At 39.7% G+C, this 13456-nt stretch overlaps 1 protein-coding gene across 3 annotated transcripts in view; it reads right to left on the bottom strand.

Moving 5' to 3' along the window:
- The window catches only part of HIC2 (HIC ZBTB transcriptional repressor 2), a 45217-nt gene that overhangs the window by 12103 nt on the left and 19658 nt on the right, over nt 1–13456 (bottom strand). The window contains exons 1-2 of one of the 3 annotated variants that reach the window (XM_053470841.1): nt 11191–11433; nt 5593–9385 (exon numbers count right to left, since the gene is read on the bottom strand). The exons of 1 other annotated variant lie outside the window; for it this stretch is intronic. In XM_053470841.1, the coding sequence (XP_053326816.1) occupies nt 7726–9357 (1632 nt within the window). In that variant the 5' untranslated portion in view covers nt 9358–9385; nt 11191–11433 and the 3' untranslated portion in view covers nt 5593–7725. Of the gene's footprint in view, nt 1–5592; nt 9386–11190; nt 11434–13456 lie in introns of those variants that run through there. One more of the 3 variants, XM_053470832.1, reaches the window with a different exon arrangement.

Here is a 13456-nt window from a genome sequence, read left to right on the forward strand (position 1 = left end):
GGGGTCATTCTATCACACAAAACATTCATTGAACCCAATTAATGGGATTTTCTATTCTAACACCATAATGCAGGTGTCCTCTGAATCACACGCAACCTTACCAGTAGCACTTACAACCGTGACCTTAATGTTCTAGATTCCCACAACTCCATTCTACACCGACTAGAACCAGATTCCAAAAAGGAAGACTATGGGAAGAAATACCATGTAAATAACAGGATATGCATGTAAAATAGCCGTTTACACACACACACATATGTATGTATGTATGTATGTATGTATGTATATATATATATACATATACGCTACCAATCAAAAGTTTGGGGTCACTTAGAAATGTCCTTGTTTTTGAAAGAAAAGCACATTTTGTCCATTGAAGTAATATGAAATGGATCAGAACACAGTGCAGATGGTTTTAATGTTGAAACTGACTTTTGTAGCTGGAAACGGTTGGTCAATGGAATATCTTCAAAGGCGTACAGAGACCCTTTTGTCAGCAGTCATCACTCCTGTGTTTTAATGGCGCGTTGTGTTCGCTAATCCAAGTTTACATTTCAAAGGCTAATTGATAATTAGAAAATCCTTTTGCAGTTATGTTACACAACTAAAAATGTAGTTTTCCATGAAAACAGCTAAGTGACCCCAAACTTTTGAATGGTAGTGTATACGTTGGTTATTTGTATCTTAAGCAAATTCAATAGACTAGTATATGCGCAAGCTTACTCTAAAAATACAACTAGAACGGATTGAATATGGTTTATAGATATAAAATCACATTGGTTCTTAAACTAAGCTTAACTTAATTTTAGTTAAACACATGAGCATAAGAAGAAAGTGTTTGAATCAAGCTTTTAATGAAAAGATCATAAAATAACAGTTTTGTTTTTTTTAAATCACTGTACATTAAGACTGAAAGTTTCTCGAATGTTCAGATCACCAGAATCTTCTGTATCCTCTTCCTTATGACACTTGAGTATGAGCTGCTCAGAAGAGCACTCTGACCTGAATAGATAGTCCATGAGGAGAACATATTATGAACTTGGGAAGCATGAGGTAGGATTGGTTCAAGTAGAGAAGGGCCCAGGTAAACATCGCATCCAGTTCTACGTAATTTATGGAAATCTAACGCCTCATATCCATTACATTCAGTTAAGAGCGGATAGGGCTAGAATCAAGCTTTCAATACCGGTTATTAAAACATGGGGGTTAACAGTGTTCCATACACCCAGATAAATGTTACGGAGGCAATGTCATAAGACGTAAAGTATTTGATTTGTTACTTACGCCTAATTAATTCTATTTTAATACGGCACACCATTTTTTAATCTGGGGTTCGTGATTCATGATCCATCACCAGACCTGACTCTTATGCAATAAGAGGGCACCTCCCTGGCAGAATTCTTAGAAATACGACAGGTGTAATCCACCTTCCTTTCCAGGAACCACATACACGAAACGAGCTCAGACATTACAAAAGCGCCTGAGAAGCACTAAATCCAGTTTCTGTAAAAGACTGCCAACAGAGTTCCCTTTGTAGACTTACGAAATATCTGGCACCTGCTAACCATATCAGAGTTAGAATATCAAGGCACTCCTAACTCCTTTGGCAAAATGTGTTTTAATACAGGTAAAGAGAAAAAAAACTTATTCGTAATGAAAGAGTTTTTGTATTTTTAAACTCTTAACTCTTACACAGGAGCCTGTCTGCAGTTTGGGAAGACCCGGCTGTGTAAATAAATGCATGGCCCTGACACGATGGCTAGTAAATCATTTTAAAACCCAGAAAGGAAGCTATCTTTAGCCTAGATTTTTTTTCCAGATCAAAACGTGCGTCTGAAAGAAAGATTCGAACACCGCCCAACCCTTAAGATTTGGGATACTTCCACTAGAGACTTCCCAATAAATCTTTAACATGGAAACCGGTCTCGTCTCCTCTTAATCCTAAACTACCTCCTGCTTCTCAATGTAAGGGAATAAACCACAACATCCTGCAAACAGATAACAGGCAAAAAAAATTACACAGGAGGGATAAAAACACTTAGAAACGGATGGCATTGTAACATTAAATAAAAACAAAAAATACAAAAGAGTTACAGAAGATATTCAGTATGAAAAAGAAGAGCTACAGAAAGACCTGTTTGGTGATTTATGGCTATTTTGTTTTTTTGAGTCTCTGAGGATTGTTAGTTTTTTCCCATTACATTTTTTTCTGAAGTCCTGTAGTTTTACCCTGCCAGAGGCACGTCGCAATGTGCTGCGGGGCCGTGTGGTACAAAAGGGTTGCAAAACAGCCGTACAAAGAGCTCCGTAACCCCATCTCCAGTATAAGGGTTAAACTGTTGCTACACTTTTACCACCCTCTTCTGGTTGCACGCAGGGTCTGTGAAATAAATACATTCAGAACTGCACATACATAGTGAAACAATACAAACACTGCAAAAAATCTGCACCATCTTTGATAAATTCTTTTAGGCCAGGCAAAATTAACACTTCATTTTTCCCATGGGAAGCTATTTTGGTTATTTCTGTTCTGTATATGATGGCTAAGCTCAGGAGTACTTTGTCGCTTACCGTCATACGGTCGAAGGGCTTTGGGATGCAATTTGTCAATATTGCGCATAGACATGGCTTAACTGTTGGCACAACAGATCACTAGTGTCCTTAAACGAGTACAAAGGTTTCCCTACAATCACAACGTAGAGGTTCAAGAAAAATCCAGTACATGCTATAATCTCCCACCAGCGAATAAAGTATACACTAGCTGTGCACCAGGGCGTGGGCAATCCATAACTTCATGGTACATGTACGTTCGTAGCATTAACAGAGTTTTTGGAATATTGGCTTTTACCTTTCTGTACCACATACTGCAGCCCTGCCGCTTAAACCAGTGACAATTTAAGAAAGGTCTTCCTTTGGTGTATATAGCCATAAATGTGAATTTGGAATAAGGAAATAGCTGGTGGCTCGTAAAATAATATTTAAAGCCACAACAAGGGGGTTCATCATTTTTACAACTCCGGTTCTGTCTTACCCGAAAATTGAAACTTTTCAAGCAGAGCTCATTTCGCAAGAGACCTCTTCCATACAGTCAAGAGCCCCCCCCCACCCCCAAGATTTTTGTTTTTCAAAAAAGTTCAATATAAATCATTTTATGTCCATCGGAAATAAGGATTAATTTTGCCTGGTCTTTTATTGAGGTCTGAAACTGCAAATATTTATGTAAACATTGATATATAAATAGTCCATTTGTATTTTTTTTTTCTGAGCCCAGTTGGTTTCTTCAAAATGTGCTTTGGTTTAAAAAATAGTTTATGGATTTGGGTACAAGCTTTATTTTTTGTATTTTTTTTTGTTTTTTTCTGGTTTTATAATACATCCTTGTTTATTATACATTTTAAAAATGGTTGTTTCCTGTTACTCCGAAAAAAAAAAAAATAGTAATATTTCAGGAACTGAATATGCGTTTTTCATTGCCCACTTTGTTGAACTGAGAATTTTCTACATTTCATATTTAACAGCAGGTTTTGAGTACGCATAATATAACCCCATCCCCTCCCAACCCCTCCACCCAGGTCCCAAATCTTTTATTTTTATTTTTTTTAATATGAAACTAGTGTTTTGCTTTTCTCATAAAATACAGAAAAATGTTTGATACAATACTATGTCATAGAAATGTGGCTGAAAGTTTGGTGCCCAGAGGTAGCCAGTCCCTGAAGTTTGAGAAATATTGTTATTATTAATGTCACAGTTTGGAAATGTTTGTTTCCGTAATATTCATTCAATAGAACACAAACCACGAACCTACTTAACTAGCTTAAAGGAAAAAAAAAATACTAAGCTCTCCATTTGTACAATACTCAACTATACACAGACATTGTGTCGATATTAAGTGCTGAGAAAAAGAAAAAAACGCATACAAAAAAAATAAAATAAAAAAAAAAGTAAAGTATTCTGGGAGTTAAGTTTAAGATTCTACGATGAGGAAGGTGCCGTTGCTAGCTGGAAGAGGGTGCAATGGGTAAACTCCTACATTAATTGTGGAAGCAATGAGTTAGTTTTGGTGAGATGCATCACTTTTTTTTGGCTTTAAACAATATGGATGCCAACCACAATGTTGGAGAATAATCCCACAAAACAGCAAGCACAGATTACATAACAAGACTCTAGTGTCTGGAAGCAAACAGATTAGATTACACAGTTATGGGGTTCACTTATTATATAATACCAAGGCTCTGTAAAATTACGATAACAAGAAGATTATTTTTATTGGTGTATATATATATAGGGACAAATCACAATGCTCTATAGACGCCCAAGCTTTGATCTTCCACAGTCTGATAAATCCTGACCATTCTGGCAGCTACGTTATTCCCTCCGGCATGCTACCTCCACTACATGGATAAAATGTTAGGATCTACAGTCTCACTTTGGCAAAGTTTTTTTTTTTCTTTATGGCCTTCAGCATATCTATCACAGATCTGTGGATGTTACTTGTTCAAAGTCACAAAATTCTCAAGCATTATGTCCCACCAACCCCCTGTAGAGCCTGATTTGGGATTTAATGTATTTAATAATTCCCATAATGAAAGTACAAAAAAACAAAACAAAAAACTTGTTAAAGGGAAACCCCAGGGGAATACTTTATATTTCATGGAAAAGCAGGAAGCCACTTGATGTGTTCTTTTGTGGTTACCCACAATTTCTTTGATGTAAATGTGCAGATTCAAATATCTACATTCAAGAGCGCTTAAAATGGAATTGTAAATCATAACTCCATTTTTCTTTGGACTCTGCACTCTGAATTATATATTACAGTAATATCGGGTAGGATATTCTGCAAGGATACAAAATATATATTTTTTTTATTGGTAAAAATTCACATCATGGTTTCCTTTTAATCAGCCTCTTCACAACTCATTGCTTCCAGATCACTGCATTTATATATGACTCTAGTAATCTCATTAGTTGACATAAAATATCATGCTCACATAGGACTTAGCTTTTAACACCCAAAAACCATACCGGGGGGAGAAGAAAGAAAGGAAAAAAAAAAAAAACAAAAAAAAAAAACAAACCTCCCAACACATTAACAGCGACATCAGGCGGAGTATATCCTGCATGTCACTATATTGGCCTCTTATGTCTTTAGTATTTAAGTTTTTGGTCATTTAAAAAATTATATAGATTAATATTTGTACGCAGGTAAAAGTAAACTATTTTTTGTACCACCAACCCCAACCTGCTCACAGCATTCAGCTGGAAGGGGGAGCCCATAGGAAAGCCCCAAAGTTTGACGCTCACCATTATTTGCAAAGGATGAGAATGGTAAATGTGTTCCACATTCAGTAATTTGAGGTTTACAGGTTTTTAATCTTTCTGAAAGATTTGCTATGGCAGGTAAGCCCCACAGAGAGACTTCAGATTTCAGAACTCCCCTGAACAAGGACGACCACTTCTACTGACAAGGGGGCCAACGACCCATTATACGCTAAATGAGTTTTTATGGTTTACATAATTAAACTAGAATGCAGCAATTTTTCACCCTGGCATCTGCCTACAGGTAAAAAGAAAAAGTAAAGAAGTATTGTCAACCATCCTTTACAGATGTATACTTTTTTATAATTTTTAGTATAAAAACAGAACACTAATTGGACTGTTATTTTCTCTGAATATGACGGGTCATGCTCATCTGATGAAGAAACATAGCAAGATTATCTTTAATCCTACAATTTGTACAAATGCTTTCAAAAGTAACTTATTTACCACACTAAGATGAACTTCGGTTTACTATAAACTGGAGAAAAAAAAACAATCAATAACCATAAATGCGCTCGACACAAAAAAGTGGTTCAAATAAAGTACTGTATAATCAAAAGAATGATTTTGGAAGATAAAACTTCAGTTATATGATGTTGTAGCCCTGCATGTGCCTTAGGGTGAAGCTGCATTTCCCTTGAATGGAATGGGTTATGAAAGTGGAGGTGTAAGCCGTATGCCCTCTAGAAGAGCATCTAGAATACCCAAGCTAAACAAGAGGGGCCCTTAGTCACCACCTAGAGGGGCAAAGGGCTTTATTTTGGTTTGCTTCTAATTTGATTTCTTTGGCCTATCTTTGGCAGGCATGGGCTGGGAGAGGGTGGTCATTTTCTTAGAACGTCGGCTTTTCATTTTTTTATGTTTCCCATTTAATTTAAATGTCCAAAATTTACATATTTACTTACATGAAGAAAAAAAAGTGAAAAATATCTACTTGAAAAACCTGCTTACTAAAAAGCATCCCATTTATCAAGATTTTAAGAGGTAGCAACAAAAAAAATGTACTAGTTCATAGCATCCCATTCAGCGTACAGCTCTCTGCACAGAAAACGGGACCGGCTGACACATGCACTCACACACACAGAAAGGGGAGCAACTTGTGGGGCCATCAAAAAGAGCTTGTCCTGAATGACTATTTGGTTCATTACCCTTTGCTACCAGACTGGACAGTATTGGTCATCCTTGCAAAAAAAAAATTGCTTTCTTTGTGACATTGAGCAATTTGCCTGTGTCCTGACACTGTATTCAGGGCCACATAGAAGAAGCACTATATTCTCTGATGTGGCACTCTGAGCATTTAACAGAACATGTGGTATGTATGTACCCACTCCTCATCAGAACCCCAACAATGCATACATACGATGAGAAAAGCAAAAATCCAAACCTAACCCCCACCAAGAGATAACCCCTCCCCCTCAAAATCTTCCAGTTTAAAATTCACAGATTCAAGAGTAAATCAAACAAGTCTCCAATAACTTAGAGACAGGTACCTATAACGCACAGGAAAACAAAACACAGAAGTGTGGCTAAACAAAAACAGACTCCCCTCCCACTGGTTCACGTGGGTGCACCTGTTGAACACAAAGTTTCCAGTCAATGATGAAAGGGTGTTAAGGTTACCGAGAAGAAAAAAAATACTAGGGAACATGCAAAAAATTCACAGCCATGAACCACTGAGAGCCTCAGGAAAGTACCAGCCAGCCTCAACTACCTAGTCATTGGTGTGAAAAAGAGGTACGTGGCATGGTCCAGCCTTGGAACCCTCTGTGGTAACCAGGGGAGGGAGTTGTGAGGTTGCCTTGGTTTTCATACACTGATCAACACAGAAGGCCAGCATCTTTTAAGGCTGGACATTTGTAAGCGTGCCAAGATGCGGAAAGGAGGTGGACAAGAGGGTACAGGATAACATGCCACACATTAATTTGCCATTATTTGCCCTGTCCCAAATTTACCCCACATCCCTTGAACACACGACCATAGGACTGACTGCAAAAAATGATGCTTCCCTGCATTTGAGAACGAATGACAGTGCCCCTGCCAGCATCATGCAGGTATAGTGCAGCCTATTTCTTATTAATAGGGGCCATAAAGTCTTTGTGTAGGAGCTTGGGGGTTGGAAAGTAAAATGGGGCGACAAGGATTTCATGCCAAAACTCGTCTGAGTTTCATGGAGGGAAGCTGAGGTGCAACATTGACTTCCTACGTACCATAAGTTGAGAAGTCATCTTACGTTATATGTTAAAGCTCAGGTGAGGCTTTACACCCCCTCTCTACCATCTCTGATACGACCTAACTGGAAAACAGGGTACCCTTAAAGCAGCAAGTCATCAGGAAGGTAAATTGGTTTGTGTGTGTGAGTTTGTGTGCACAAGAGAAGCACATTCTTAGGATGTCTTGTGAGTCTTTGGTTTATGATGGGGAGGTGTGCATACGCAAGTGACTGATCAAGTTGCGCTGCTGGGTGAATTTACCCCCGCAAAGCTGACATTCATAGGGCTTTTCCCCTGAGTGGACACGCATGTGCTCGGTCAGTCGATATTGCCTTGTAAAGCGCATCCCGCACTCTTCACAGGCAAAGGGCTTGAGCCCTAGGTGGCTCCTCATATGACGGGTCATTGTGCCCCGCTGGGTAAACATCTTACCACAGATGTTACAGGGGAAGGGACGGGTCAGCCAGTGTGTCTTCTCATGCTGTCGCAAGGTGGCTGGATCCTTGTAACTCCTCTCACACACTGAACACTTGAATGGCCGCGATTCATTAGGAAAGGTGGTGTTGGGAGTAGACAGATCCTCTGCTTCGTCTTTACTATAGGAATCTTCCTCTTTGATATACAGCTCTTCTTCGGTGTGTGTTTCCACATGAGCATTCAGTTGCTCAGAGTTGGGAAAGCCTTTCCCACATGGTATACAGACATATAGGTTATCCCCGAATGGCACAGTCTCAAAACCTTCCTGCCGATAGACGTAATTGGCATTTGGATGCTCGTTGCACTCATTGTCACTATGCCCACTTTCTTCACTGTTGTCCTTGCCATTTTCCATCTCCTCCTTGCAATGGAAGGTTTGGTCGGAGCCATAGACTCCCCCAGAATTTCTTTCCTTTGACAAAGGCCCCACAATCACTCCGTTGGGTATGGTCCCTCCTTCTTCTACAGACTTCTCGTCTTCTTTTCTGTCCCACTCCTTTTTACGGGAGGTAAGGCGGAGGTTTTTCTTTGGCCCCGCTTCAGAATGGTTTTCTTCCAATTCCATTGGTTCATTCATTTCTCTATTCTGGAGGGCGGATTCTTCATATGAGGCACTGTTGGTTACAGATGCTGAGGCAGATTGGGGAGAGCCTGCACGGCTGTCTGAATGCGCAACTTCATCTTGTGCAGGTAAAGGGCTTTTTTTTGAAAGGTCAAGGCCTAGTTCCTGGTCACTCCCATTAGTGCTGTTATTGAGGCTGTTGTTGCTTCCTGCTCCTCTTTTCAAAGGGTGGTTGTTTTCCTGCTTGGATGTCCCTACAAAGATCTCATCTTCTGGCCCTGAAACTTTGGATAATTCATTTGAGTGTGATTCCTTGGAGTCATCTACAGACCCAGAGAACCGCATGTGGGAAAGTTGAGGAGCAGAGAGCCTATGACTCCTTCCAACCCTGCCTATGCTAGGCACTCCCAGCTTACCAACAAATGGCTTTCCACCACGCTTCAGTTTCTTACGGCAGAGAGCTGCCAAGTCATGGAGTTGGAGGTAGCTTGCAGCAGTGAGTAGAGCATTGAAGTTTTGCTCTCCTGGTTGCTCAGATGGTAAAAGTTTACCAGTGTAGATAAAGTCCAGAATTTGTCGGAAAACTGCTGGATTCACCATGTCCGTATCCAAATTAATTAGGTTGTCATGGAGAACAAGGGACTTAAAGTACATGCTGCTGGCGGCCAAAATATTCTTGTGTGCCCGGAACAGGGCATTTTCTACTACAATGATGACATCGCAAAGGAAGCCTTTGGCTCTTTGCTGGTTCAGCTGAAGCAGCAGTTGTTTGGCATGGTTTGGCAGATCCATTTCCACCGTGTTCTTTAATGTGCTCAGCCTGTGCAAGAAAAAGAAAAAAAAAAAAATTTAGAAGTTATGTCACACATCTTTGCCAAAAGGAAAATAACTGTGGAAGGCACTCTTAAGTGGGCCTCAACACAAACTACTGATACTCAGAAGTTTGAAAAAAAAAAAAAAAAAAATATGTTACCTGTGTTTTTTTTCTGTATTTTACCCCAATACACTAAACACACTAAGTAATTAACCCGTTGACAACACTAGCAACACTAATGCTTTTCACATTGAATTTCTAAACCATGGTTTCAGTAAGTGTGTGCGCGTATTATATATATTGCATTAATTTGCAGCAGCATAAACTAGACTATTTCTTACTTTGCAATGCATATCACACAAACCCCACACATTTGAAAAATGTAAACCTCAAAAACACTGACCACTTCTGCATTGTGTTTTGAACAAGCGCTTTTCTGCAGTACATACAAAAAAACGTGACCAGATGCTTCTCCGCAGATGACCAGATTAATTCAGGCACATGCGTCTCTTGCTGGAACTGCGGTAACCGGCCCTAATTTCACCAAGCTGCCCCACTACTTGGCCAACCTATACAATTGGCTAGGGGTAGGGGAACACCATGAATAGGAGGGTCCAAAACAAAACTGGAGGGCCAGTTGTGAAATACAACACAATCTAAATGTTAAGCACGTTTAAAATAAAACACACACCTTATAGGGAACCAATCAATTCCCTATAAAAGTTGCAGTTATTTCCCTCTAAACACAACTTCGCTATCTAGAACTTGCCTATTTTTACGACATTTTCTTGTTGTGTTTACATATGGTCAAACACACACGTTGCTCGGCTGCCTGACTGCAATGTGTTCTACATTAAAAAATACTTCTCAAAAAAAGAAAAAAGAAAAAAAAAAAAAGTGAATCAGCCAGTAGAAAAACAAAACCCAGCAATTCGTAGAGGAAAATGAGGCCGCGGGACACACAAGCCAGGAATGTATGAACATAACCCAAGCTAGAGCAAAAACTAACCAGAGTCAAGCAGAGTTCAGCAGTAAAAGGTTCTCAGTCAATTTAAACCATATGCAAAGGCCTGCCCGCGGGGCCCACAGAAGAGAGGCAGAGGAGAGGGGAAATAAAGAACAGGGTAGAGGAAAAGAGCAAAAGGAACAGGACATAAGTTGAGCACATTAATGGGGGTTGCAAAATGTGGACCGAGATCAAGAAGCATGAAGGAAGAAGATACGTACAAACATGTGGAACAGGGTGGGGAAAGAGCCCTGCATAACACAGGGAGTGTTAGTGAAGTCAGGAATTAGGGAAACGCAGAAACACACAAAGAGTGACTGAGAAATGGAAAGAGTAACTGTTGCTACTGTAGGCAGCGTCTACATACCAGCAAACATACAGCCAGGTATTGTGGATTTATGGGGAGGGAACCCTCTGCTCACCAAACAGGTCCGCCATTTACAAGCCTCAAAGCAAACCAATGCACAAACAGCCCCATGGAAGACTGTCTTGCAGAGGCAATGGGAAGGCGCAAAACGCATGTAAAAGCACTCATTATGCTTAGTTTTGACCAAACCAAAAAAACCGTACTAATGCCGAAAAGTTGGAAGGTGTATACTGACTGTAGAATCTCTTTTACGGATAGAGTACTGTTTCGCTCTAACAGATACAGATTTCCCTAGACACCAAGTGCGTTAATCCACTGAAAAGACAGAACTCTATGGATGAGGAGAACTAATGAAGCCACCTTGCTGGTTAAGAGCTTGAGCCTCACTCCAGCAATCAGTGGGTTAAGTGACCCTATAAACCCAAAATGCCTGCTTACTTCAGATCCTTGGACTCTTCTCAGAAATTCAAGTCCTGATGACAAACTGGAGCTACAGCGACTAGTAACGATATAGAAGCAATGTAATCTTCTACACCTGGATGCAGCACCAAGTACACAGGATGAGTGGACTTCATCAAAAATCCAGGAAGCACAACAGAAATCTAGGAAAAGTATTAATATAGCACACAGTGTCCTTGTTTAAAGTCGTTCACAAGTACCTCCTATTTATGCAATATAATCAACCCCTCAGCTAATAAAGCCCAATGAGCACGCTCTACCATATGCTCCATTGTTACAATATTCTTATTCAAGAGCTGCCTCGTATTTGGTTTTGATGGGGCATAGGAGCAAGTGCCCCCGCCACCCCCACCCCCTACTCTTATCCACTCTCCTGGTTTTTCTATCTCAAGTGGGTGGAAAAGTGAAAGAGGGGGAGAAGGGGGGAAAAAAAGTATTTCAAATAAAATAGCCAATTCGTAAAAAGGAATTAAGAAAAAAATAAAAGCGTGTGCTGACACCTGAAGGAGGGGGGAGAGGACATTCTGTCCCCCAAACAGCAGCTGGCACAGGCGGGCACTGCAAAGCATGTAAGCTGGACAAAAGAGACCACACAGACTCTGCAAAATGTGTTTGTGAGTGTATGTGCAGGCTGCCAGGCCCAGCAGGACACCGAGGACTGATCCTATAACAGGGCAGAAAGAGGGACTCTGTTGTACCAAAGTGCAGTTCTGTAAGGCTTCCCAAAAAGCTCCTCAATATACAGAAACAGATGTACCAAGATGAGAACTGAAACATTTGGTACATCATTTTGAGACTTCTAGATAATGAACATTTCCTGTATAATGAGCATTTCTTGCTTAAAGTGCCTCCTAACTGCAAAAAAAGAAAGAAAAACCCTCAAGGGATAACAGTATCAAAATTGGTGGTCTGCTAGGAGGCATGTGTGGAGACAGAGTATACAGCAGACCGCTGTGTTTCCTATAACATTTTCTATACACTCTTTAGGGATGTCAGTAGAAAAGTTTGAGGCAAGCGGTGCCTCAAGTTACCATTAATGCTCATCTTATTTCATGAGCTGTCCCCAATGTGTCATCCAGTCCGAGAGGCAGTAGATTGCAATTACGGTGGCTAAAAGACACTTCCCATTGTGATGGCCCACGCGCTGCATGCGCTGTCTGACAGCGGCCTTAGATTTCCCATTTCAAAGGCTGGATTTCATGGTTACCGAACCCTCACTCCTCTACAACAAATACTTCATCTAGTCATCACAACTCACTGATCAGGAGAACGATTCTACTTAAAAAATTAAGGGACACTGCTCAGCACACTGTTTTGAGCGCCTACATAATTAGCAGGGAGCGGTAGAGAAACAAAATCCAAGTAAATAACGCTTCAATATTACAGCCGTCCATAAACCGTCTTTCCGTGTTCAGTTACGTTGAATCAGTAGGGTAATATACAAGCATATAAGTCTATTTATAATGTAGCCATAGAAATATTATTTGATCGAACATATGAACTTTCTTTGGCCCATCTAGGTCTGTTAATTTTTCCTCCTGTAAAAGACATTAATCCTAATTTAGTTATTTGTCTGGTTTTACATTAATGATATCCCATCCCTTGTATCTTTATAAGACCATGGCCCACAAGTTTTAAATGTACCTCTTGCTCAAACATTTCTCCTTCTTTGAAAAATGCCCCCCCCCGTACTTGGTTTTCAGCAGTAATATGGTTAAAGGGATTCAAAAATTAACAGGTTTAAGGAAAATGCTATTCAATTTGTTAACTTTTTCTGTACATTGTACAAAGTATGTTTTTTTTTTATTCTTTTTTCATAAATAACAGTCTATTCCATAATGACAATTTAAGGGAAGTTGTGAAACTCACGGATTTTACAATAAGCGCATTCAATTTTGAGCAGTGTTTAAGCAATAGTTGAGTTAAAAAGGGACCTTCCTTACGAACGCTGCCCGAATCAGTCATCTTAAATAAAGTACGTTTCTAATACATAAGATGCTTATTTAAATCTTAACTATTAACATTTGCATATTAATTCGAGGTGACATTTCCCATTTTGAGTCACAGAAACTTTATTAAAACTGTATCTCTTGGGGTCTTTTGCCAATCAATATAATAGTTATGAAGATATTCTAATATCTGTATATCTATTTGCCTTCTCTATGTTGCATATGTATACTGTCAGTACGGTACTTAGCAAGGTGTGCCAAGAAGGTTTTTGTTACTCTTCTAGGCAGGAAACCAT

Source organism: Spea bombifrons, chromosome 1 (genome assembly GCF_027358695.1).
Source record: "Spea bombifrons isolate aSpeBom1 chromosome 1, aSpeBom1.2.pri, whole genome shotgun sequence".
In the NCBI taxonomy this organism is placed as follows: Eukaryota; Metazoa; Chordata; class Amphibia; order Anura; family Pelobatidae; genus Spea; species Spea bombifrons.